The sequence below is a fragment of the Rhipicephalus sanguineus genome, chromosome 4 (genome assembly GCF_013339695.2).
Source record: "Rhipicephalus sanguineus isolate Rsan-2018 chromosome 4, BIME_Rsan_1.4, whole genome shotgun sequence".
Classification (NCBI taxonomy): domain Eukaryota; kingdom Metazoa; phylum Arthropoda; class Arachnida; order Ixodida; family Ixodidae; genus Rhipicephalus; species Rhipicephalus sanguineus.
Window position 1 is genome coordinate 47,006,043 of NC_051179.1, and position 27,700 is coordinate 47,033,742.

General features: G+C 44.9%; 2 protein-coding genes across 2 annotated transcripts in view; one reads left to right on the forward strand and one right to left on the reverse strand.

Annotated features, from left to right (window-relative positions):
- On the forward strand, positions 1 to 27,586 carry LOC119389904 (peroxisome biogenesis factor 2-like). Its single transcript, XM_049414582.1, is given in 11 exon segments — positions 1 to 79; positions 239 to 304; positions 648 to 725; positions 821 to 883; positions 2,726 to 2,923; positions 5,443 to 5,502; positions 5,504 to 5,596; positions 9,972 to 10,019; positions 11,666 to 11,872; positions 22,522 to 22,665; positions 27,476 to 27,586. Coding segments are annotated over 9 exon segments (894 nt in total). The 5' UTR covers positions 1 to 79; positions 239 to 262; the 3' UTR covers positions 22,627 to 22,665; positions 27,476 to 27,586.
- Positions 27,414 to 27,700, reverse strand: part of LOC119389905 (uncharacterized) — a 66,740-nt gene continuing 66,453 nt past the window's right edge. The window contains exon 8 of the mRNA XM_037657325.2: positions 27,414 to 27,629. Within this exon, the coding sequence (XP_037513253.1) occupies positions 27,610 to 27,629 (20 nt within the window). The 3' untranslated portion in view covers positions 27,414 to 27,609. The remainder of the gene's footprint in view (positions 27,630 to 27,700) is intronic.

Sequence of the window (27,700 nt, forward strand, 5' to 3'; positions counted from 1 at the left end):
TTTTGCAGAGTTTAGCGAAAGTTTTCCTCGTTTTCCTGCGGTGTCGTACGCGTCTTCTCTGAGATTCGGTTGTAAGCAGGTGAATTTACTGAAGACTTAACACACGAAATGCTTGCATGTCACATTCTTTTAACGTGTGTGTTTTCTTGGGAAGTTTTGGTTACGATACCTTCCCGTGCTGTACTTCCGATACCTTCCATTGCTTCCTTTAACTTGTTCTACGCGTTAATTTTTGCAGGCAAATTTCGCTCTTCAGTGCCAAATGAGCACAGAGAAACCAGTCGTCGGCTCTCGAGTCAACCAGGTATGGTGCTGTTGTATTTGTCAGGGATTGTAGCCCTTGCACGACTCTTGAGTAGTCCTCCGTGTCCAAGACTACAGCAAATCGTTTCACTCATTTACGTTTGTTTATGTGCACAAACGTTTACTCGTTTATCCACGTCTGGAAATCGGTGAAGGCATTAAACAGCATGAAGTTAGCCCAGCAACTAACGTTGCTATAAGCAGTATCAATTGCCTTCGGTGATTTGGAACGATCGCCAAGGATTACTGGGTGCGCATTTGGAAAACATCGCTCCGACGTACTCGCCGTTGTTTGCACTTACTGGCAGGCACGCATTCACATTCGTATTGTGTTCCCTTTTCAGCTCGACGCTGTTGAACTCGACGATGAATTGTTCGCGTTATTCAGGAGCAAACTCAGCGACGTGTTCAGGCATGCGGGCGTAAGTAACGTGCTTGTGTTCATATGCTCCTGGTTGATGTCCTGTGTGTTTCGTAAGGACAGTTTTTAAATGCTGAAGTGCGTCCATCTCTTCAGGGAAGCTTCTACCCGACTTTCGAACCTGAGATCAAGGCCATCCTGAAGGCAGTTCTCTATGGGGTGAGTGTACGTTCAAGCAAAACGTAGGGTTCAAACAGGCATTTGTTTGCTGTGTAAGTGGCAACAGGGACCACGTTCCGTCCGCGTTCCAAAAGCATAACGACGGCTTGCACTGTTTTAAATCCCAGCTCAGCAATCAGTGGCTAAACAGGGACCTATTATTATTATTATTATTATTATTATTATTATTATTATTATTAGTAGTAGTAGTAGTAGTAGTAGTAGTAGTATTCCTTAGCAATGAATGCTATTGATATTGATGAGTCTTGATAATTTCAGCACATTTGTGAAGCCAATTTGTGAATACACAGTGAAGCCACTTCACTGTGTATGCCTAGTCAATTGAATTCACATGTGCAATGATAATCTATCATACCTTCAGCTTCAAAAAAGGCAAAACAGCGCTGAATTTTGGACGAACACAAAGGAAGACAAACGACGGCAGCGGCTGTCGTCGTTTTGTCTGTGTTCATCCAAAATTGATTGCTGTTTTGCCTTCCTTGCATAATGAACCAACTTGCCCAAGCCTTAATCCTAGCAGTCTTCAGCTTGCTTCAGTTATTGAGCTCAAGAATGGAGCGATTACATGGGACTTAGCTCGGTGCTCACAAACGACCGCTTGACTCTTGAAGTTCTTACTCGACGCCACCAATTAGCACAGCGTGGCTTCTCAACTGATGCAGATACTGAGTTCTAGCAACATTTCTCATTTGTTCCTGGGATGACGTGTTGCCTTGACAGTGCATTTTCACTCCAGTGCATTTGAGTTTCTATTTTCACAAAACTTTGCTTGGGAAATGGTGTAGAGATATGAATGGCTTCACTTGACGGACAGCCGTTCCGTATACTCTATTGTGCCGAGAGGATGGACATTACAGAATATCGGACATACGGTTGCCAAATGCTCAGTTTAATGACCAATGAAACAAACGTCATGTACAAGTGCCATTGAGCCCCTTCCTAAGCTATCACAAGGCAGTCAAGGAGGGTTGCATATTTCAGTGTTTCTTGTGTTATATTGGTGGTCAGTAAACAAGGGCGTGTGACAGGGGTATTCTTCTGGTTGTTTTCAGATATTGAGCTGCTAGGCTTAAACTGAATTTCGCATGCCACTGTTTATGCAAGAAACAGTTTGTTTCTGTGCATTGACATAGACTTTTCTTTCATTCATGCTGCAACATTATTAGCTTATTCCTTTTTTTTCCCTTCAAGCTCATTTCGCAACCTCCAAACTGATTTTACACGGAGACAGAGAGAGCCATTTAGGTTCCATATTGTTTTTAGGGTCGGGTAGGACTGTGTGTCATCCTTTTAAAGACTGTCTCAGCATCTCTTGAGCTAAAGCTTATCCATCTGCTGACACAATTGAGGACCGTGGGACCCTTTCCTATTGCTTCTGCATCTAAGTCATCGTGCTGGGGACATAATTGTTGTGAATATCTGTGCTCTCTAACTCTTTCGAAAGGCTTTTGCATTGGGATATAAAATGCCATCAATGAAGGCACAACAGTTCTCTGTAACTGCACTATTCTTGGCAGATCGTTTTTTTCCCCTCTTTTTATAAAGTTGTGTCCAGGTTCTTCCATTTATATATCTCAGATGTCGATGTCATGACTCTGTTTCTTGTTTTTATGACTTAATTCTAGCCAACTGGCTCTATGTCATTTTGTTTCATTAGTTGAGCATGTTTACACTAATTAAATGATTCAAGAAGTAAATCTGGTTGTGTCTAAGAAAGAAATGAGCCCCTCAATCCATTTTCCTTCTATCATTCATTTTAGAAGTAAATGATTCCTTAAGAGTTCGTTCAGTGCTCATGAAAACTTCTGTGGTCACTTTCAGTTTACGGTGTACGAGTGTGGAGCCACAGTGGGCCAGAGGCTTCTGGGGCTGGAGTTCTTCTCTAACGGAACAAGCCTCAGCCGCATTACCAGGCGCCAGACGTTGGCGCTCATTCTTCTCGGCATTGGGTTGCCCTGGTTCCGGGAACGAGGCCTGAAACTTCTTGTTCGGTTCCTTCCTCAAATGCAGCGTGACAAGGTACGTCAATATGCTGTCAGAGGTGCCTGTTCATGCCCTTTAGGGCATGTCGTATGCAGCTGTGTACAGCACTCACAGATTGGAACACGACATCGTTTTTTTAGTATAACGACTGCTATGTGCAAATTGTTCGTGATTACCGCGTCATGTCACTGCAAGTCTGGCCGCTAAAGGTAATGTTGGCTCTGATGTAAGTGTTCGAGTCAAAGTTGCACGAGTACAACACAAACTGTATGCTCTGGAAAGAAAAGTATGTGCATTTTAGCCCTAAATTTTCCCATTTTAATCCATGAGTACTGTACGGTGCACGTTTGGTTGTCTTTCGCACAGGTGATGAAGGCGGTTTTAAGAAACACCTCATTGCTTGCCGCTGTGGTATAGTAGTTATGGCACTCGACTGCTGACCTGAAGGTCGCGGGATCGAATCCTAGCCGTGGCAGCCACATTTCGATGGAGGCCAAATCCTAGAGGCCAGTGTGCTCAGATTAGGTGCACGTTAAATAACCCCAGGTAGTCCAGATTTCCAGAGCCCTCCACTACTGGTGTCTCTCATCATGATATCATGGTTTTGGGACATAAAACCCCAAGAATTATTATTAAGAAACACATCATCTCTCCTCCTCGGAGTGACAGCCAGTACCAGTTGTGCCATCATGCTTTGTCTGTTTGATTGACAATAATATGCTTAAAACACTCCATAGCAGTTTTGCAAACAGGTCTGAGAGAAGTGAGCCATATTCCTATTTTGTTAAGTGGCCCTGCCTGTGGGTAAGTACAGTAATGATTATGCTTTCATTGCTTTCATAAGGAGAGATTTGAAAACAAAAGATTGCAATGACTCCTTTGTTGACCAGAAGGTACATTTGTAGCTGTGGTGGTGCTATGTGCGCATTTTTATTGATGTGATGTAGAAACTTGGGTTTAATGTACTGTGAGATGAAGCTTCAATATTCCTTTGTTCTTTAGGCTTACCTCAGTAGAATTTTTTTTTATATACATGTATGTAGGGAGAACTGGCACGCAAAAGAGCTGCGGTATGCTGCTCGTCTTGTTCTCTTTGGCAACAAATTGTCTGCTTCGTCGTCATTGCAAATGGTTGCTTATTCAGCTAACTGCTTTCTCGATTACTGGTGCCCAATCAGAGTTGGCTATCTCACAGACTCAACGGCAGAAAGTTTAGGAGCCTTCTGCGATTGCTGATGTCAGAGGAAGCCGCGGTGGACTGGTGAGGAGTGTAAGGATTCGACGAAGCAAATGTGTTATAATAAATAACTGAGGCACAGCATCGACAACAGGAACTGGAAGACGCAACAGTGTAGGAGCATAGGCCTAGCCAGTGCAAACAGCAACAACATCCAGCACGAGCCTCTCCTGCGTAGCGCTGACGATCAGGCTGTGGTATTCAGCAGGGTGCACTTTTTCATTATACGTAGTACGTCTAAGTGTGTTGTGTATACGTTACATATTCTGAGACATAACGTGTGTAGGGAAGAAGAAGATCATATGCCGTAGTGGGCCACGACATGAGCTGAGAGAGCCGAGCGCGAGCTGTTGGCGCTTGGACTGTGATTCTTGTGTTGGTTTTTGTTGGCTATTTCTGGGGGAGCGGGCAGTCTCCTGTTTCGGAGTTCCAGGTTGACTACCCAGCACCTCCACCACTCTGAAATGGGGTTTATTGGCGACAAGTAGCACCTGAGAAGGAGGCTCTCGGACGCTGAAGGCGGGCGGTGAAAACCAACACAAGAATCACAGTCCAAGCGCCAACAGCTCGCGCTCGGCTCTCTCAGCTCAATCGTGGCCCACTGTGGCATATGATCTTCTTCTTCCCTACACATGCATGCAACAAACACATTTTCACTTTTCAAATGCCTCATAGCACATGATGCTCTACTAATGTGTATAGCATATACCAGGTGTCTCAGCTAACTCAGACCAAGAGTTAAAAAAAAACCATGCGCTCTAGGAAAGTTGTACCTGCTGTATATTAGTGGTAGTCGTGTGTACTTACAACCCGTATTTTTTTTTATTACTAAGTAAAAAATAATTAATTAGCTTGAATTAGCCAACTCTTTAATTCTTGCTTTAATCGGTAAAAAGCTGCCTCAAATAACCTCAGAATCAAGCATTTGTTTTGTGCTACAATCTGCCTGGTTTTTTTTTTCTGAGAAAAAACAAAAGCGCGCAAAACACGCCAATTTTTAAATAGACGCATGCTCGCGCACCGCTACTCAAATGCTTCCAAGCATTCTTCAGTTTATACATGGCTGTGTTTGTTCCTTGCCACATTGTACAGGGCTTCACGCTTTTTGATGAACGCAGCATGAAATCACGCCGCTGATGTGTTCATCACAAAGTGTGAAGCCCTGTACCATGTGGTGATGAGCGAACGTTATGTGTGTGCACATACATACATACATACATACATACACACACATACATACACACACACACATACATAGAATGCTACTTTGGTTAATTGTATGTACCTTTCCTTCTGGTATCCTCTTGGCTCTGTGCAGGTCGAACACGGAATTCGTCACATAGAAACGGCTGTCCGCGTGGCTTCTGTGGCCAACTTCAGTCTTGTTTCTGGTTCGAGGGAGCTACTGCTCCCTGAACAACAGGATCGTTGGTGTTGTCAACGGCCATTCAACGCGGCCCATGTTACGTGAGGTAAGGTCCATCGCGTGTGAAAGCCAAGTAAAGGTAGTTGAAAAGCATTCGCTAGCCACCTGGTGTTGGTGGGTAGCATATGCTTTTTCAAAAGAAGCTACCCGCTTGCACAACGGGTTCCTCCACTATGGCCGCATTTCGATGATAGCAAAATGCAAAAGCGCCCACATGATCTCATTGAAGTGCACATTAAAGAACCTTCAGTTAGATAAAGCTAATCAAAGGTCTCTCCCTATTTAGTGAGGTGTTAACTTGGGCCAATTGTTTTATGCTAGTAATTCTTTTATGCTTCGTTTATGCTAGCAATAAAATTTCATTCTGATTCTAATTCTGAGTAATAGTTGTAAGTGTAGAGAAATGCAGATATATCAATACAGATTGCTTATGAGTGCAAAATAAAATGAACAAGTTCTTTTTTAAACGCTCCTAATGCTAATTGTTTCTGCTGAGTGGTATTGTGTTCCAGAATTGTATAGCTGCAAATCTGGCTGTATGTTTGCTGTAGTTAGTACGTACATGCGTTAGTAAAAAGTTGTTGTTAGAGGTGAACCTAGTGGGAGTTTAGCAAATGCATTTTCTCCAAAACATCAGCTGTTAAGGTACCGTTAAGACACTTAAACACAAGAATCCCCAGTTTATACTTGAATAAATTACACACTGTGAGTATTCCACATTGCAGAAAAAGCGACGACGTGCAGGTGATCGAACCATATATAATCATATCGGGACTTTGGCAACTTGTTTTGGGGCTGTACTGCCTTTGGCCAGAGAAGCTACATCATAGCTGGGTATTGGATGTGTTATGAGCTCCCATAAAAGGGACCACGTGATTTCCCTCTTTGTCAGGAGCCCTAATTCACATCAACAAATTGAAAAAAAAAAACCAAAAAAAAAACACCGGTCTGCCGCTTGGTGTTGGGGCACTCATTTCCCGAGAAGGCGGCCTCTCCTTTGCTCTGACTTCCTCCACTCCTCTTGCCCCTTCTTGCAGCACTGAGCTGTGCTCCCTTATGGTTTGCAGAAATAAGTGTCCTTCCTTTCCTAATAATAATATCTGGGGTTTTATGTGCCAAAACCACAATATGATTATGAGGCACTCCATAATGGAGGACTCCGGAAATTTCAACTGTGTCGTGTTCTTTAGCGTGCCCTAACATCGCACAGGCATTTCGCCTCCATCGAAAATGCGACCTCCATGGCCAGGACCGAACCAGCGACCTTCGTGTCATGAGCCGAGCACAGTAACCACGGTAGCAGCATAGCGGACATCGTTTCTTTCCTCAAGCCACTACTACTACTCCTGGAGGCATGACAATAACTAGCTTGACCATTAATGAATCAATTTGAAAAAAACGCCAGGCCTGCGCGGAATGTGCAGCACAGTCACAGTGAAAGCTAGAAGAGCTGCCTTTCACGAGCCTGTTCTAAACTTTCTTGGGGCAACTAATACAAGTACACATGCAAGGTATCCACTGCGCCATAAATTATTATTTTTGTGAAGTAAGGAAGCACCCACTATGCCATTATTTGCTTTCTGCGGATAAGCGAGGTACCCGCTACACATCTGTAAGGCATTATGTGCACTTTGTTGGTGCTGCATGTGGCTGATGGCGACAATCAGCAGTTATGGCTCAGCCATAACTGCTGATGGCAGTTATGGCTGAGCACTTTGTAGTGGGTGGGAAGATTTAAACTACACACTTGCTGTGCAAGCATTGTGTGACGCCTGGTTGTTGTTTTGCTCTTCTGACACATGTTAACGTGATACCTTGCCCGAAATGATGCCTGTATAGGGTGTTTTTGCAGAGCAGTTTCAAGCACCAGCGTGGCTCTGTGGTAGAACACTCAACTGCCATACAGAGTGCCCGACTTCAAATCCCACCCGATCCTGGATATTTTTTTTCCTCATTTCATTTCTTTATTTTGCGCGATAGCGGTTATGGACACCGGCAGCGGCAGACAGCTTCGGCACTGTTGTTGTGGTCTCATAATAGCTTTCGCTGTATAAATTCTTTCAGTAACACTCTTCCTAGACAGCACTTTACAACTTCCACTGTTTAACCAAAAATATGCTATTAGACCTAGTGAGAGGCCCTGCAAAGGGAGTGGCTTTTTGAGTATTGTCTGCCAGTTTATAGAATCACGTGTACACGTGCAACATGTGTACATTAGAAGTTTCTCCATTGTCCTCTTTCTGCCAGTGCCACTTGCGAAGCATTTTTGTTAGTACCAGCTGAAGTTGCGACCACCGCTTTTCTCGAAGTGCCTTTTCTTTTTGCACAACACACCCATTTGCATCCATTTCTACTCGGCCTTGCGAGTTCAAGTGATCAATCTAGCGCAGGAGGTCTCAAAACTCACCTCAGCTAGCGGGCCGCAGTCACAAAATTTAATTCCGCAAGGGCCTGGAGAGTGAAGAAGGTTGGAGTGGGGAGGTGTGTTTGAACAAAATGTCAGCTAACGCAGCTGCCATTTGAAAGAAGGCCTTTTGCTTATCCCATATATGAGTCAATTCTGAAGGGAATCTCAACTTCAGGATTAGAGAAACATATCGATACCAATCTCCAGAATGGCTAAAAATCGACGTCCATTTTGAAATATAGAAATATAGAGTTTTTTCCTCCACGCTTGTTTCAACACACGGTGACTGCAGGGTTGTCTCACGAAAGAAATGCTTGAGACCAGTCTCATCTGTGTGTCTTACCCGAACAAAGCGTCATTAATCACAATACATGTAGGCGAGAAAATGATGCGAGTACTATTGAGCAGGGTTGAACGCTCATGAACGTACTTATTTCGCGGGCGAGATAGCCCATGGGATCGATTCCACTGAACATTAGTATATCATCAGCAAAACATCAACAGCGTATATATGACTTCGAAGGTATATTATATGAATTTTGAAGTTCGCGTGCACGATCCAGCGCTATAGGCCGCACCTCGCGGCATTGACACCCTTGTAAGTAACTCAGCAGTGATCCCCCTACTTCCCCGATGTCACCACGCTGCAGCCAGTGCAAGTTATAATGACGTCATAGTCGCCATTTCTCTTTTGCCGCGCTTGCACCAGCAGACTACTTTTCGGTGGCTGCTCATGAGTCTGTGGCCGCAGCACACGCATTGAAAGTTTTGTGTTTGGTGACACTGCTTTCCCGTTTAATGTTCTAAAGGACTTCTTGATGCTGACCATGCAGAAGTGCGTCACATTTCTGTGTGCTGATGTGGTCGAGCGTTACACACGTTAGGTGGTGAAAGTTGCACCCGGCGGCTTGTCGTTATTGGAGTTCTCTCAAACCGAAACTGAGACTGGTCGGTAATGAGGAGCCTGTAGCAAATCGTCTGTCACACGCTGCAGCAAGCGATGTGCCGTGTCATGACTAGCAGGCCCCCGGCAATACATTGCAGTAAAAAAAAAGGCGAGGGCAAAATTTTTGTGTCAGTACCCCTTGTGGGGTTGCACACGCAACCCATTGTCTTCAACGCGGCGGCACCTCGGCTTCGCGCTACGTTTGTACGCGCAGTGGCGTGGGAGAGGGGTTGCGTGGGAGAGGGCACGTGCCGCTCCTGCAGCCCTTCGTGCCCTGCTCCCTGGCCGAAGTCGAGATGCCCCGTTTTCCCTCCTTGCCCTTTTCTGGAGAGACTCCTCTCCAGACCCCAAGGGAAGCACGCCGCTTCCTTGGGGACCGCCTTGTCTTTCGACTCGAGCAGCGGTGACGACCACGGCTTGATCGAGTTGGGAGCCACCCAGCCGCCATCACCCCCTGCGCAACGCCCGGTCTATTGTGAGGTAACTTACTGCCTCAGGGCCGGACTGCGAAGCCACGAGAGGTGAGTCGAACCTTATCGCTCTCAATCTCGTGTGCTTCCCATTTCGTTGTTGTTTTGACGTTGTCGTGTGGAACTTCTCCGCCGCTTCGTTCCTACCTTGTATTTTTGTTGCGTTGGTGGCGCTTTTGGCACAATAAACTGTCAGGCAAAGAACTTGTCTCTGTTACCACTGGCCTGAAGCCCGCCGCGGTCGCAACTTACGCGAACCGCGGGATAGGAGGTCACAGCTCTGACTGTTAGGGCTGCTGCGTAGCACTAGTAGCGAGTAACTACACTCCTCTAGTGCGCGGTGTGATCCAAAGACGGGACAGTTTCGCACGCGCGGATCTGTTCGTTACAAAGTAACCCCTATACCCTTTAAAGAAATTTTTTTTTAATATGGGACGAAGACACTCGTGTGGGCAGGTTGCTAGTGAAAGCTCCGTGGGCCACGTGTTTGAGACCCCTGATCTAGCATGAATGCGAACATCAATGTAGTGAAAATATGTAGATTACAGATAGTGCATCTGAGCAAGAGTGATGTGTCAATTACGCTTGCTTGTTGCAGGTTCAGTTTGACTTCATGAATCGGGAGCTTCTGTGGCATGGCTTCGCGGTAAGTTAGAGCTCGTTGCTCAGTTTTTTCTCAGTTTCATAACACTTGCGACGTGGGGTATTTCTGTAGATAGAGATATAAGTGCACAGCCTCTTCGACCTCGAGCGCTAGGGTTGATATCAGTGCTCCAGAGAGTGTACGTTGGGAGCCAGGTGCTCTTGCTCTCAGATGCAACAAGGTGCACACATTTTGCTCGCATTATACGCTCTCAATTCCATATGGTTCAGCTGCATTGTGGGTGTTACGATGCACAACCTTTACAGCAAAGCATTCTTAAGATCCGCAGCAGCTAATTATAAAGGCTGTAACTGGAAATCGCTAGGAGACAACTGTCACCTTCAATAGACTAGAAGTGATGTGATGATGTTTCTTTATTTGTGTTCAAAGCACTGCTATCTTGCTGCAATCATAGAGGTGCTGGCAATTACCTAGAGGGAACTCTGGTACTGCGATCGTTCAGCCACCATGGGAATGATGGATTTGTTTAATCTTCGTGCTTATGGCTTCGAATGCACTTGTGACTTTCTTTATTGTCGTATTTTTGGCTTTTGTTTTGGATAAAAGAATGGCTCACTGTGAACCTCGTGAGCTGATTGGATTGGTGAGTCTAAACAGGTCAAGGTGGTGAAGTGGGACTGCTGAACTTTTGCTGAACTTCGTCTTGCAACAAAGCGACTGCAGGCGACGCGGAGTCAAACTCAGCCAAAAGAACGAAGCTTAAACAAATCCGTGTACTACCCATCATTCCCATGCTGGCTGAAGCGCCACGCGTTGCAGCTCCCATAGACACTAGCGCCAGAGTTCCCTCTAGTGTATCTATAGGAAACTCTATGGCTGCAATGGGGTTTAGTTTGAACACGGTCATGGGTGTCCATCCTTGCCTACATATAGTAGAAAAGAGCTTATACATTTTCCCGCATATAACATTCCTGGTGTGCGGTCCCAGCAAAGAATCTACAGGCACCTGTGTATTAGAATCCCGTTTTCATGCATCGTTCCTGCAACATTCCTGTCTGACACGTAGCGAGCGGTCCCCGCACTGGATGTGCTGAGAAGGAACATCAATGATTTTGAGGATGTGAACTGCCACAAGGCCATCCAAGTGCTCAAGAGGGGTGTAGTTCTGGCAGAGGTGTGTGTGTTAAAGCAATGCCAGACTTCGATTCTGGACTTCTTTAAACCTCAAACTGATCAGCAAACAAAAGAAGGGGAATTTTTTTGAAGGGCTCATTTCTTTGTTAGACGCAACCGAATCAATACAACAGACAGTTAGGCCAAGGAAAGCATAGGAGACATTAGTTGTTGCAATTATGTCGTAACTACTACACTACAGTTGAAATAATATTAATGTCCTGTATCATTTCTGTGGCCTAATTATCTGTTGAATTGAGTTGGTTGTGTTAAACTGATGAAGTAATTCTTCTGAGTTAGTAGCTGTGTGCGCTGCAGCTGTGTTATTATTTGGCAGCCCTTTTTCCTTATTTTAAACTGCATGTTCATATTATACGTTTCCTAGCTACTGCATATATTTTTTTTCCACTGTCCCGTGAAAAACATGTCAAAGCCGTTCTACTGTAGTATATTCAACTGCCTCATTTTTATTCAGCAGCTGACATTGCTTTTTCTTTGGTATAACATTTTCGCAGGAGTTCATTGGCTTTCTTCTTCCTCTGGTCAACGTGTACCCAGCCAAGAACTTCGTGAGCCGGCACTTATTGCGCCGTAAGATGCGTCCGACGCATCCGAGCGAGCGAACGCGGGGAGACATGGCCGAGTGCGGCATCTGCGGCAGCTCTCCAACTCAACCACATGAAATCGGCTGCAAGCACGTCTTCTGCTACTACTGCATTGCTGTGAGTTGCTCGGCCAGAATGTGCGATGCTGCTACCTGTTGCTGTAAAAAGGTCTACACCCGTTATACTAAAGCACACACACCTCGATGGCTCGGTTATCAACCAGAACCTAGATTATCATGCCAGCCAAGCAGCAAGTTTAACAGCTCTAGCATATCACTAAAGGAATACTAACGTGAAGCACTAAATAAGTTTATATTGCTTACTCTTTGAGACGCTTTGTACACGTTTGTGTATACAACTCTTTTTTTTTTTTTTCTAGTTGTGTCGACTAGTGGCTGAGAAAGAGACAGATACATTGAGCTTTGGATGACCTGAACCTCCTGCATAATAAATTTGTCTTCATTTAATTTCATTTTGCAGTGTACTGTTGCATATGGTCTCTTTGCTGCTGTCAAAAGTATAATTTTTCTTTGCTCGGAATGAGGGTAACCGAAAACGAAATTGCACTATATTTCTAGCCTGACACCAATTCTGCTTATGCAAGAAAAGGAGCATGAATGACTTCAGGATAAATGGATACTTAATTACAACTTAATTAAGATAAATTACTATAAAACACATAAATCAACATATTATGACATTATTTTTGTGGCAATAGAGTGTCAGTACCTTAACACTTTTGTGACCCCGGAAGAATCGGTTGTTTTTGGGTAGTCCAGGAAATATTTTTTTCCTGCCACAGAAAGTGATTGATGCTAGAGTGTAGGGTATCAAATGATAGAAGAAGAATTGGTCTCTCTAACAGTATTAATTTCAAACAACAGATTTATTTCAAATATTATCAAAAAATTATCAAAACGAAGAAAAATGTAACAAAAAGAAAAAAATTCATAAAAACATCAATGCTACTCTGCACAGGGTAAACATAAAAAAAAATCGAAACATATGTTTTGAACACAAAGGCCTTATAGAGTAACACTGTGAATATAAGCTCTGTAAGTACGAAAGTTATTTACATACATACAAAAATATAAGCATTAGTGCCTATCATGGCACGGCTCGAAGCAGTTTCTCGACACTGTGAAACAAAGGTTGGCTGCACATGTTTCGCAGAAAACGTTTCTGTTCTGCTCAACTTTCCTTGCTTCGTAGCATAGTTTGCAGTTCTGGTATTTTTCAATTCTTTGTGGTTTGTGCTAGGCACTCTGATGTTCCGTGGCAGTTGGCACACTATCGCTGTTCGTACTAAAGTCTGACAAATTGAAGTCGTCTTCCATGTCTGTGCTGCTACCAACATCCAGAGATTGATGCTCAGATTCATTAGAATCCGTCGAAATTCGCCGTTTTAGTTGAGCACCTGGAAGCGATGTCAAGGCCATAACCGAAACCACGAGTGCTCACCTCCCCGACTGTGAAGGAGCTTTAAAGATCCCCCCGCAACGGAAAAAAGAACCTCAAACGCGAAACTTATAAAATACTGCCTCTTTTACCTTTTTTAGGGTGTTAGCTGTCCAGAAGCGCTCAGAGAGCACCAAAGTTCGAACTTGAATTCATCGATAACATGCTATCAATGGGAATAGGCACAGTCATGACAGTGTTAAAATAACGTTGCATAAGTCTGATGCATTTACAAACATTTCTTCATATGTTTCATCTGAATGGGTAAAATTATTCTTTGAGAACTCCTTTGTCAGTAATTTCGCTATTGTAGGTTCTTTTTTAAAGGCGAAAGCAAATGTAAAAAGTTTTATTTTTGAATTTTTCGCTGAAGCTCTAGCGTATGAATGTCATGTGGCATCATGGATTTCGAAATCTCTGGATCAGTAAAATTTCTTGAAACATGCCATGTAAGTCTGGGTCTTTTAAAGAGGCCCTGCAACACTTTTCGAAGTAACCATCGAATAGCTTCATTGAAGGAGTTTATTGGTCCATGAATCGACTGCCACACAAATTTTTAGAATCCGTCAAGTACGAATGGAATCACAGAGATTTGTCGCACGCTTTAGACGCTTTCTCTCTCCTTTCGTGCCAGCAAGCGCGCTGAAAGCTACGCATTGAGGGTTGACGAGGGGTAGAAGCTACGTGTGGTCGTCAGTGCACGTTTCTATTTTTTTTCTTGGAACACGTGGCTTACTTTCAGTGTGATTGAGAGCGCCTGCGCATGCATGTGGCAGCATCTCGTGACGGCCACAATGACTACATGCAGCTCACGATTCTCAAATCAGTCAATGGTCGTGGACTTTGGGTTTATGGTGTGGTCATTTGGGTTTATGGTATCATTTGTGGAGAGAAGAGTGAGTGATTTCTAGCTGACTTTGAGAATTAATTGTAAATTCCAGGCCATGTGCTGCGCTATTCACCGCGAGATCGGGCTATAGGTGGCAGTACCGTCGCCGCGTCTGTGTGGATAGGCGGTTGGCGGCGTGTATACAAATGTACGCTGTGGTAGAGCACTGCACGGGCCGGATTTTACGGCCCGGCCCGGCCGGGCCCGCTTTATGTAGAGTTACTGTATATGCTACCTTTAGGTAGCAGAGTTGCGCATCTGTTTTCCAACGCCGCTAGCAACCATGCATTGCGGAGAAGCTGACGCTCGGGCCAATTTTTGTATTTCTCGACGCCGCCGCTGCAGCTCACTCAATTAACACTAGTTATCGACAGCCAATGTTTATTGCCGGCCTTCGACACGACGGACATGTTTATCGGCGACGCGGTAGGCATGTCGCCTGCAAAAATGGAGTGTGACTTCACCGCATAGCTGTGGTTGCTAGCCGGACCTATGCGCTACTCTGCTACCTAAAGGTAGCATATACAGTGACTCTAGCTTTATGAAGCCCGAGCCCAGCCCGGGCCCATGGTTCCTAGCGCTGACCCGGCCCGGTCCCGGGCGTACATGACCGAACCCAGCCCGGCCCGGGCCCGGGCGTACTTGACCGTACACAGCCCGAGCCCGGCCCGGGCCCGTTGTTCCAAGCCCGGGCCCGGCCCGGGCCCGGGCGTTCATTACTAAACTAATCCAGGGCGCGCTTGTTCATGACCAGGCCCGACCCGGGCCCGCTAGAGGATATTAGTTGTTGATGATGATTATTAATGATGCTGTGCACTTTGTAGCGGGCGATCGGACGGAAAATCTGGTGTGTACATGCATCAAAATGTTGCTTTGCCCACGGTGGTAGCTCAGCAGTTAAGCTGTTTCGCTGTTAAGTCCTAGGACGCGGGTGCGATTCCCGCGGCCACGGCGGCCGCAATTTGATGGGGGCGAAATGGAAGAACACCCGTGTATATACTTATCTTTAGGTGCACGTTAGAGATCTCGAGGTGGTCAAAATTGATCCGGCGCCACTACGGCGTGCCTCGTAATCATATCGTGGTTTTGGCACGTAATACCATGGAATATAAGAGAAATGTATCGTATGTGTCAACCTCGAATAAAAGACCGAAATCTTTATGCCTCCCATGGGAACAACCGTGATCTGGCCCATTGTTAGTGCTGTTTATATATATATATATATATATATATATATATATATATATACGTGTCACTTCAGCTTGGCACAGTATACCTTAGACCGTGGAATGCATAACATTCGCGTGTGCTCGAAGGCCCGACCTTACGCCTTTAATGAGTGGGTCCGAGTCCGGCACGGCCCGCAGCCTCAAGCACGGCCCGCCCGGCCCGCAGCCTCAAGCCCGGCCCAGGCCCGCTGCTTCAAGCCCGGGCCCGGCCCGGGCCCGCACTTTCAAGCCCGAGCCCAGCCCGGGCCCGCCGGAAAACGCTTCTGACGGCCCGGCCCGGCCCACGGGCCGGGTTTGGGCTTTCGGGCCGGCCCGGGCCCGTGCAGTGCTCTACGCTGCGGTGCTTCACCGTATGCGGTTTGTGTTGATTGTTGGCGAGCAAAGCGCATTGACTGCAGCCTAATGGTGATGTATGTGCCCTCCATTGCCACATCAATGCACGCAACCGTCCTAACGTACCTATTAATTGTGAGAGAAGTGCAATCTGCCAATCAATGGAGTACTGGCCTTCAGTCACATTCGTGTTTTGCCCTGTGCTCGATGTTTTTTCTTGGTTTATTTGCACGTGTTTAAATTGTGTTCTGCCTATACCACAATATAAACTGTGTTGCGCGACTGAGCCATTGAAGTATTTACTTCTTGCTCTAGCGGCTACAAAGAAAGAGAACCTGTATTTCTGCATAATTAGATGAAGTAGAACTTTGTGCACTCTGCTTTTCTGTTTGCATGAATACGCGTATTACTGTAGAAATGCGTGGCTTCAAGTCTTTTTTACCGCTAACCATCCTCTGCAGACGCTAGTTCATGTTTTGGGGTATCACAAGAATTTACAAATCGCCAACACATCACGAGATGGTGTCACTAAAATTCTGCATTCACACCTCGACATTTAGTACTTTTTTTTTTCGTTTAGGACGGCGCTGAATGAACTATGTGACGTGCCTGAACAGGAAAGCGGTATCCACATTGAAATGATTTTGGCGAATGGACGGTACGATGGTTAGACCTAGCGCCATACCGACACGGGCGTGTACTCACTTATTAGAGTGCATACAAGTCTCATAAGGCAAAATGCTTATGTATATCGTGTAGGCATACGTACAAGCATTTGATACTGTGCTAGCACAGCGGAAAAAGCTGTAATCTGAGGACGTGCATGACTTACGCACACATGCGAACACGGTGTGGCTAGCAGACGACGCAAGGAGCCATCCACACGACGGCGTTTCGGCCGCTCGCCGCTAGGTGCCGACTCTTCTTGATCTCGCCGCTAATAATGTTTGGCTCACGTGTCCTCTGGAGCCTCGACTACCAATTGCAGTGTTTTCTGCCATGCTGAAAAAGTATTGCAGGGCCACTTTAAAACAATACCCAATTCGGTTTTACCACTAGGTAACAATACAGGCTGTAGCATACATCATGAATGTCGAGGACGTCATGGCGAGTTGGTGCAGAAACTTCAGGATTGCACATAACCCCAGCATATAACCCGCACCCCCACTTTTTAAGCACATTTTATTGTTTTTTCGTACAGGTTATATGCGGGTCGCTTCTTCTTGCTACAGGAGTGGTGCTTTTTCATGTTGTGGACGGGTAAAGTACCAAAACAAATGAAATCATTCGTCTTTGCAGCCTTTAAATAATTTTTTTTTAATGGATAACATGTAGCGCTGGATTATTATATGACCTGGTTTGTAACTGTTGCCATTGGACAGACTTCAACCCATTGAGTTTAGGGTTATATATATATATATGCGCGACCGATCAGTGCAACAATTGCGAAGCACGAGCTACCTTAGAGCACAACCTATGGGAATGCCAGGGATTAATACGTAGTAATGAGAACACGGCCTCCACGAACAGCCTCCGCGTTTATGGCGGGCTGCGCTGCTCAGCTCAGTCCTAGACGAGCAACTCTGGGCAATCCAGTGGGCCAAGGAAGCAGCTAGGAGTCAAGACCTTCTAGTCGAAACCTAGGCGGGAACCCAGTCCACAAACACACCAGATATGAAATAAGGTTTTTCCGTCTGTCAGTGACAATGGATGCAAAATGCGTGTGTAGTTTTTCTGCTTATTTGTGGCATTGATTTTGTATTTTTGTTGTTTTTTAAGCCTTATCCTTATGTAATATTATTTTCGTGTTTTGGATGTCTCGCTGTTTAAGTATGATAGAGGGAGCGAGAGAGAGAGGAAAGACAGGGCGGTTAACCAGAGGAAGCCTCTGGTTTGCTACCCTCTACGTGGAAAGGGGACAGGGGATGTAAAAGAATGAAGAAGAAGAGTTGTGACGACAGCACGTGACAAAAAAGAAAGTCATGGTCGTAGTCCAAGTACTACACAGCAACATTTTGTTCCAACAGTCACAGTTTGTCGTTGAGTCCGGTTGCTTGAAGAAACCGCAACAACTGCCCTCAGACCGGCTCGTGTTGAAGACCGTGTAGGCCAGGGCCCTATGATTTTGTTCTCCGTGAGAGGGCGGTTGTCCGGCTGACCTAATTCAGCTGAGAGGGCCGCCCTTTCGGAGATGATTTAAGTATGAAAAGTTTATAAACAGTCGAGGGATGTGTTACACAGGAAGAGGAAGTGAGATGCCTTTGTGTGAATGTTGCTGTATGTATGCCTGCTGGCTGCGTGTTTGTTGCTCTATTTGTAGCACATTTTGCTTGCCAGAGATCACGTTGGGCTTTATTCATTAAATAAAAGCTTGTGGCAAGTGTAAATTTAGAGAAAATGTAATTTTGGTTTCATAAGAACATTATTATACGTGGCTTGTACGCACATCACTGAAACCACCATGTTGGAGTGCCAACATGGTGGGAAGCGAAGTTTGTGATGTCACAATTATGTTTTCAGTACATAGCATGCACATTCTTTCGTTATTCACGTGCAGATGCCAAAAACGTTGCAGTGAGTTCATTATCACATTGAAGGAGGTTAATCGCCACACGATTATGCTATCTTGACGTCATCAATGCCACCATGTTGGAGTGCCACTACGTTAAAGGGACACTAAAGGCAAATAACAATTTATGTCAGAGTGAAAGGTCAGTGTTTCAGAACGTCTAAAGTGTCAATATTATCAACAGCAGTGCTCTACTAATCGAGAAATTAAAGTAAATGTAGGACACTATATGCGCCACTAGCGGGACCCGATCGTGTTAAGAGTCCCGAGTAAAATTAATCACTAGTAGAGCTCGGAATATCAGCATCAACTTTGGGCTGTCCAGAGAGCCTGTGATGCGGCGGTTAGGCTAGGTCTAACTGTCCCCACGTGGGAGTGGCCCGCGGTGTCACCCTAAGGGGTGGCACTTCTCCGGATCTTTAAATAAAGTTCTTCGTACCGTACCGTACTCAAACTACTTACAATAAAAAATAACATTCCGTGCATTACAAGACGTAATAAAATGCTGCTTGTGTGTTTCTCTTTGATTCATGGAAAAAGGAACATGGTGAACGCTGCGGGTAGTTCAAAAGTTCCGTTTTCGCCGGGCTGCACTGAGCTCACACGGTCGCGTCTCAGTGGTAGTTTTCGCTTGCATAGTCGTGTGTCAGGGGTAGTTTTATAACTGCATATTGCTGCGCAGGCTTTGCCGGCTCGTGAAACTCGATCAAACTGGAATTTAGAGAAAATGCCGCGTCTATGTAATGTCTGCAGCAGCTACGAAATCAACGACTTTCCAATGCACCACAGAGGGAACTCCTACGCTTTAACTGTCTAAGCGCCGCAATTCTGCGACAGTGGGATAAACAACTACAAAATCCGCTTGTGTGCTCACTGCATTTTCGTGCAGAGGATTACAAAATCAACCGTAACGTAAGCAAGTCGTGTAACCTGCCCTTCAAAGTACTGCTTCCTCGCAGAGATGTTTCGTTGGTCTTGTCAGGATGCTGCATGCCCATGTTAGGGAAATGGAAGAAATGGTTTCAAGGTTTTAAAAAAGCAAAACTGTATTAATAAGAGTGGCTACATATAATTCTCGTGGCTGTTTTCGTGAACCGTCCCTCTCCGCGCCTCAAAGCCAAATGAGTCGTCAGGTGCCTTCTGCACGACTCCTCGGACAGGATGAATATTGGTCCGCCGTGGATCACACAAGTGAAGGCTACGCACACAGATTTTACGGTATACATGGGTTAATCGTGTCGCATTTGGGTGGCATGGCGCACCAGAACGTAAGCAGAGGCTCACCGAACGGCTCTAGCACAAATACACACATGCGCATGAGGCGGTTGTATTCCCGCACTGACGGCTGGATCGCATGCAGCTTCCCGACTCTACACAGCAGTGTCAGAGTACCAAGCGCTTCCGCGGAAAACATCGCATTGAAATGCAAGCAGCAGCGGCCAGCAAAACAAGCATAACAAGAAGTATTCTTGCATGCGTTTCTGGAAGAGGTGCAATATTGCCAGATAATGGAAGGTGCTGGCATAACACCCACTAAAGGCGACATTGGGGAGGGCTTACGTCACGAGTCCTTGAGAGGCGGGCAGCTTTAAGTGAACTAGCAGTATGCGAACCACTAAAACGTGATTTTCTTTTAAACTAAGCATTTCCTTAACACGAAACAATCACTACGAGGTTTCTGGAATGGTATTTCAAAAGTCGACTCTGATTTGTATTTTGCCTTTAGTGTGCCTTTAAGAACCTGTATCCACGACTTTACTTGCAAGCTATCAATATCATTAAATTTAATAACTCTTGATATCACGGTAACTGTAATAAAGGAACACACTAGAAAATTTGGCATGTGGGCTCATAGTATGAACTGACTCGGTAAAAAAATTTAAGATTTGGCGTCTTAAGTGCCAATACCATGATATAATTATGAGGCACACCATAGTTGCGGACAATGAACAGATTTCGACCACCTGGGGTTTTTTAACGTGCACCTAAATCTAAGTAGATGGGTGCTCTTAAGCATTTCGCCTCAATCAAATACCGGGACCACCGTGGCCAGGAATCAAACCCGTGCCCTCATGCTTAGCGGTGCGAGAAGTGACTCTTTGCCGAACCGTACATAGCTAAGGCATCTCCCTAATGAGCTTGGGGTTGCACATTCTATTTCTGGCTTTGCTAGGTGCATCTCAAATGCAGCAAGCACAAGCAGCCCACACATGAAATTAGTCCTGTGCACACCCATCAAGGTGGAACTTGGAGACGACCATGGTCAAAATTAACCCGCTGCCTTCGACTGCATACGTATTTTGTACCCCCACTGTTGCTGTGACACAGCAATGCTCGCTGTTCTCGGCGGCGTATTGCTGAAGCTTCTGCCTTAGCATTTTGGAACTGAAACATGCCTTGAAACATTTGTGACAATGTGTTCGTTGTCACAAATGTTGTTGCAGTCACGCAAACATGTTGCTTGTTAATCACTGCTGTGCCAAGTTTTCTGCTGCCCACGTGCTGCACATAAAGGTAAATCAACATTAATAAATTCTTCATGTACTCATGGTATTGACACATTTGCTCAGGGCAAGCCCTAGAGGTATAACCTACCTGCTAGTCCACCCCCTCTCGATCTCACGTCTATAAAATATTTATCAATCCTAATGTTCATGAGATATGCCACATACTCAAGACCACAACGGCGTAAACATGCCTCGTGTTGGAGCTCTTGGATGAATAATGATTACTGTCACTCACATACTACTAATGACCTAGAGCTATGTCCAGGCTATCTACAAAGAGGTATCTTTGTACAAAAAAAAGCACTTTTTCTCTCTTGTTCAAGTGGTGGCAGCAGGGCAACTCCGAGTGTTTAGCAACATGTAGCCATTGTGTGTAGAAGTCCTCAAGCAGGTAGTGGACATTTTTGGCATTTTCCAGCGTGGTCATTGCGCTGCCTTACGTCATACACCTAATGTTAAGACCCCTCACTTTCATTCCACAGTTGTTTTTTTTTTGGATGCCCAGTACATGTGCGTACTTTTGTTAAAAGTTAGTCTGTACTCTATTTCATTTATACCCACTTCTGGCACTATTTAATTTGTATTTGTTTCGATCTCAGCAACTACTGTTTGCATACCACTCAATAGTCAGTTACAAGCTCAGCATGAATGTAAGCTCCATCGAGAGCTATTGCTGTCTCACACAAGAAAGAATTTGCATGCATGCTCCATCCAATCACATTAGCTTATTTCTCTGATGTCAAGTACTTTTGCGCGTTTAAGGTAGCCAAATTTTGCCGTACAGATTCACATTCGTGTCGCTGGTTTTAGCTACATAACTTGAATGTCCTGACAAATGTTATCGGAGATCCTGATAAGAGGGATCAGCCAAATATAACATTTTAGTTACAAAAGACCAACATTTATTTTCCAATATGCTTATCATTTAAATCGGCAGTAAGGAAGTACTTGTACATCAAATTAAAACCACCTGGTACCATTCCCTCTTACAGAGGTGAAGTTTGGGCGCACTGCAGTTTTGTGGGTGGACCTTATATTTAGGTTGCAACTGGTTGAGCAACCTCATAGGTCTACCGAGGGCACAATGTTGTACACATTCGATGATAGAATAGAACAAAACATCACAAGAGAACAAGAGGAAGCAAACAGCCTATGAGCAATGGGGAAGCGCCCCGCAACAATGCGTCACGTTGTGATCATCTGTTGGGGGACCGTATAATCAATTCCGAAATGTTTTCAACTTGTGAAGAAACAGAGAATTATTATAACTGAATATCAGTGTTTGTGGGCATTGTTTTTCAAAGCTTGAAATTGGAGAGCACGATGACTAACGATTTATTTGTGTTAATGTATAGATCAGGCCCTAGGTGGTGTTGCCATTTCAGGATATGTTCGGTAGCAGCACTGATGGCCATCTTCGCGAACTGTCGGTGTGGGATTGGATTAAGCTGGACACAAGGCAGGCTAATTCTTTTCTCTGGCCGGAGCGGTAACGCTTTGATCCAATCCAAGTTGTTCAGAGACTGTTCTATATTCAATCTATTGGACGGAACGGTGTCTCCGTCCATTCTTTGCCTAGCAGATGAGGAAATGATTGACAGCACTGCCTCTTCCAGTTTCTGCGCTCACGTCTGATCGTCAGACATATGCGCATGAGCCTTGACCACTCCCGTGCAATGCAATAGAACGATCGATCATAGAATGTGTACAAGATCGTGCCCCTAATTACGTATTCGACTGCCCGCTCTGCAACACCTTATGCCTCCTTTTTTTTCTCGCAGAGCCAAGTCACAGCTGATGCAAAGTACTCCTGTCCCCTCTGCAACTGTCCATCCCTGGGGTTGGAGAACGTCAGGAAAGCGGCACTTCCCTTCGGCCCGAGCTGACGGAGTGGAGACGAGCGATCCATCGAAGCACAAATTCAGGCAGGCCCTTCGTTCCATTTTTTACAAACTTATTTATTCATGTTGCGCTTTTGTCAGATTAAAAAAAAACTTAACAACACACACACAATCTGAAACAAATCACGCACACTTTCTATACAGCAGCTCATTTTCACAGGGTGTTGTTGTTAAGAAGCTTGCTCTTTTTCTCTGAAGAATGTTCATCTTGTCCAGGACAGTGCACGTGTGTGGTTCTGATTTTTTTTATGGATATAGAGACTTGGCCGATCGATTTCTATAAACAGAAGCTTTTGTGAACATTATGCTAGTAGCATAACTGCGTATTGATTTCCCCACTCTGAATCGACTTTTGCCTTTTAGAGGCAATTGCAGCCAGAGCCCTGATCTCGTATACAGTGATCAGGATCTATGTATGCTAGTGCACGTTACTTTGTCGCAGTAACTGCATACTGTCCAGGACCAGCTACAGTTCTCTATGGCAGTGTGAGAACTGGCTACTACGAATCTTAGACAGCAAAAAAGCCTTCACAGTGACTCAGTGACTCTTACGCAATTTCACGCAGCCATTCTTTTGTACAGAAGGATTAGCGGGAAGCAATAAGTGAGCCCTTCTTCTGGCTTAACCCGAAGAGCTCACCTATTGTTCTTACACTAATCCACTAATGAGAGATGCCGCAAATCTCCCTAGGGGTAAACACTCCCACTAATCCATTCTCTTGCAATGGAGGATTAAAGGGGCGCAGAAGATCAGAACTTTCCAATGGGTGAGTTCCTAAAGTAGGGCTCACCCGTTTTATTCAGGTAATCTTCAGAGGGAATTGCTGACCACTATTAGGGCGCCTCTATTTTCCATCATTGGTAGTGATCCGATCAAATGTCAGCGTATGCAGTCAAGGCGGTGATGCGAGCTAGTTGGTTTGAGTCACTTTTAATCATATTCGTAGTGCAAAAAAACCAGACGGAGACAGATATGTTCCTTACTTCTGTCTGCGTCTGGTTTTCTTGTGCTACGAATATGATTAGTACAAGTGTCAGTGTATGTGTCCTTCAATATCCTTTTGCGACACATTATAATTGACTCTCTATGAATGAATGAACTAAACCTTTATTTCATGGACAGCTCTCGGCTTGCAGTGTGGGATTGGGTAGGGAGGGGATGGTTGGGTGAACAGCGTCGGTATTAAACTGGTATCAGTCCTCGTTATTTCATCGTATGCGTAGAGCTGTATCCGTCTTCGGTAGATCTTCAGTACAGTCGCTCTCGCACAAGATGGTCGACCCTTTCTACTCCACTCGAGACAGGCCACCTATGCCAGCATAATTCGCGAGTGCTTTTTGTGCTTAGTCGTTAGATTGTAGCACATTTCCTAAGATTCTTATGTCATCGCGTGGCTGGCGTTGGATGCTCAATCTTCCTCACGAGAAAGCTGAGCAACTCCAGTCCGCACTCGCTTAACAGAGGTGCCGGTGTAGCTTCTAGTAGTCTCCGTCTACTGTCAGCTTTCATTCTTACGCGAATGTAATGCATCAGTGCTCTGCTAGGAGAATATTTGCCCCACATTTTTAGGTAGGGATTGAGGTCCACCAGATTTGGTATGCGTGAATTTTACGTAATTTGATGCCAAGGTTCCGTAGACCAAATTTAAAGCAATTGGAAGTGTTAGAATGAATTATAGGGTATTTTACAGCAAGTCATTGCAACGGTAACCTAAGTAACTTATCTCATTATTGTACAGTCAGTGATGCTATATTTCTTCATAAACCGAACTCAATGATCCACTCAAATTAGATGCGATAGTTATCTGCTGGTAGCAAGTATTCTTGGAAAGGTGAAAAAAATATTTTGAAATTCCCGACGAAACACACCACGTCCAATGCCTTGTTAAACTCGGTACTACCTTCACCAAAGCGATTCTGTGTTGCGAACTATTTCATCTAGAAGTGATATAAAGGAACTTTAGGCAACCAGAATGCCTAATTTGCCATTAGCTCAGTGTTTGTGTTTTCTTCCTTGCCAGTAGTGCAAAGAAATGGCAAAAGTAAGTTGTGCCTCCAAATGAGGATGCAGTGTCACAAAGCAATACATATACTAAATGGGCTTGGCAGTGTTAAGGCAAGTGATGCGTAAAACACGAACTATGATGTGCTCTATAAAGTTCGCTCAGAAGCTATTCACACGATAAGGTCAAACTTCCTTATCTCGTCCCGACAACAAACCTCCACAAATTATAGCCGATTTCGCAGATGAATGGTTGTGCAGCACCCAGACATTGCAAAATATTTTTGCTCCTAAGTACGACATTGATCACAACCAGCACACAAAGAACCTGCTTATCATAAAACATAAAAAAGAAAAAGAAATGCATTGCCCCTGTTGTTTTCCCCAGCCATCACAACCAACCATACTTTATTTACTGACATGGAAACTATGGAAACATTTTTTTTTCCTATGTCAGACATACGCAAAGGCTAGCACGTTCAGTGCCTGGCCTTTTCCACTCTTCTGGGCTGAAATAATGCAGTGATTCTGTTCCTTGCACACAGGTATGTGGTACAAAAAATTTTTTTAACGCACACATGGTAATACATGTAACATCTTTGTAGCTCAAAGTTCCAAGCACATAGTTCCAAGCGTAGGTTGTTGAGGGTCTGTGTTAAAGGGGCCCTGCGACACTTTTCCGAATCACCATCGAATGACTTCACTATCGAAATTCATTGCCTCTTGAATCGGCTGCTGCATAAGATTTTAGAATCCGTCGAGCACGAGCGAAGTTGCAGGGATTTACCGCACGCTCCAAGCGCTTTCTCTCTCCTATCTTCCCAGCGAGCATGCTGAAAGCTACGCAGGAGGAGGTGTGACAAAAGGGCAAGAATCTATGTCTGTACGTCAGTGTGCATCGTTACCTTGACCACTCTCTTGTTTTCTTTGAATGTGTGGCTCACTTTCAGTGCAATCACGAGCACGTGGGTGTAGGATACGGTGCGGGTACTTCGTGATGGCCGTGGCAGCTATGCAGTTCACGATGCTCACATCCGTTAACGACTGTGTCCGTGTGCTTTTCGGCACATGATGCAGTTGATTTTGGGATATGGCATCACTTGTCAAGTGAAGAGATAGCGGTTTCTAGCAGACTTTAAAATGTAATTGTAATTTCCATGTCGCATGCTACGCTATAATGTCTGGCTCACATGTTTGCAGGAGCCTCGACTACCAATCAGCAGCATTTGCTGACCATGTTCAAAAAGTGTTGCGGGGCCCCTGTAAGACACTCTTACAAATGCAAGTGTATCTGGAATTGAAACAGTGCATCAGAGTAGTTTCGATATTGTTCGCTTCTCAAATTCTTGAACACTGTATAGCATTTAACACAGGACCAGGAAATGGTAATCAGATTCGAGTTAGTCCATTATAGATGTGTTCAAGCGATGCCATCTTGCACTGTGAACGTTGCCGTTTTGTATCCGTACCAACCAGAGGAATGGTAATACAGTGGGCTCAGACGCGCGAAGACAGCTGTACGGACACGTTTGGCGTTTTGTGACCTTGTCCATGTGACATCGCAACATCAGAAACTAAGCGAAATAACTCCTGTAAAAGACTGAGATGGCATTGCCCACGAATATAAAACAATATTTTCGGTAGAACACGATAGATTAGAAAACAAACAGCGATGAAAAGAAGGTATGACGAAATTAGTCAACACTGAACTTCGGTGGCTGGTCACATCTGCGAAAAGATGCAGTGCACCAAAGGCGCACCGCTGAAGCGCTGCTTTCTTTGTTGGAAGATGTTGGTTACTACTTAAAGGGGCCCTGAAACACTTTTCCATATAATCATCGAATGACCTCACTATCTGAATTAAATCGATAGCCTCAAAAACTTTAGAATCCGTGAAGTACGAGCAGAGTTACAGGAATTCGTCCACGCTTTAACCACTTTCTCTCTCCTTTCGTCCCACTGAGAGTGCTGAAAGCAACACAGGGAAGATGATAAGGGGGCGAGAACTATGTATGCACATCAGCACGCGTCATGACCTTGAGCTCTTCCTTTCCTTCTTTTTCTTTTTTCAACATGCAGCTGCCTTTCAGTGTGATCACGAGTCTGCTGATGTGATTCTGTATTGTGCGTAATTCTAGCACTATAAAGCTCGGCGCGGGTGCATTGCGACACCCTGTGGTGGCCGCGGTAATTATGCAGCTCACAATGCTCAAATCAGCCAATGGCTGTAAGACAAATTGATGTCATAAGCGAAATTGATCTTATGGCATCATTTTTCGAGAGAAAGGCAAGTGATTTCTAGCTGACTTTGAAAATGAATTGTAAATTCAATGCGATGTGCTGCGCTATAATGTTTGCCTCACATGTTCGCACGAGCCTCAACTACCGATTGGAGGCATTTTCTGACCATGTTCAAAAAGTGTTGCAGGGCCCTTTTGATTTTAGTTTGCATTCTTTATCTCTTCAGGAAGGAACGGGATAAAGGTTCATTTCTTTTTTGGCACTGTGCACTTTATGATTCTCGCTATGTAGTTTTCTTCTGTTCATTCTGTCTGCACTGTAACATGAAACAATGTTAAAAAAAAATCTTTCAGCTGGTTCTTTTTCCGTTACGTTGGAACCCTCATTGCCTTTCTGTGATGCTGCGAGTCTTGTCGTACTGCCATTAGCATCGGCACAGAGGGGACCAAATGCTGACACCACCTACGAGAACGCATAACCACGTGTAATTAAAGGAAGAGAACCACTGCATTATTCCAGCCCCGTCATACACTCATATATAGTCCTCACAACACTGCCATCATGAATCATCTCCTCTGGCCTCTCGTGCAGGTTGACACTGCTCTCAGCGTTGCTGTCAAGGCAGCATCACGAATCTCAAGATGACAGCACGCTCCTCTCTACGCGCTATGTACACTATGTACAGATGGATTCCTAGACGATGTCCTTGGGAACACCACTGGTCATCACCGCTTCTTTGGCCGTTCTGCAGAGAAAAGGAATGGTGCAGTGAGCTGGCTTCAATCATGAATGCATTGCTTTGGTTGTGGAACATGT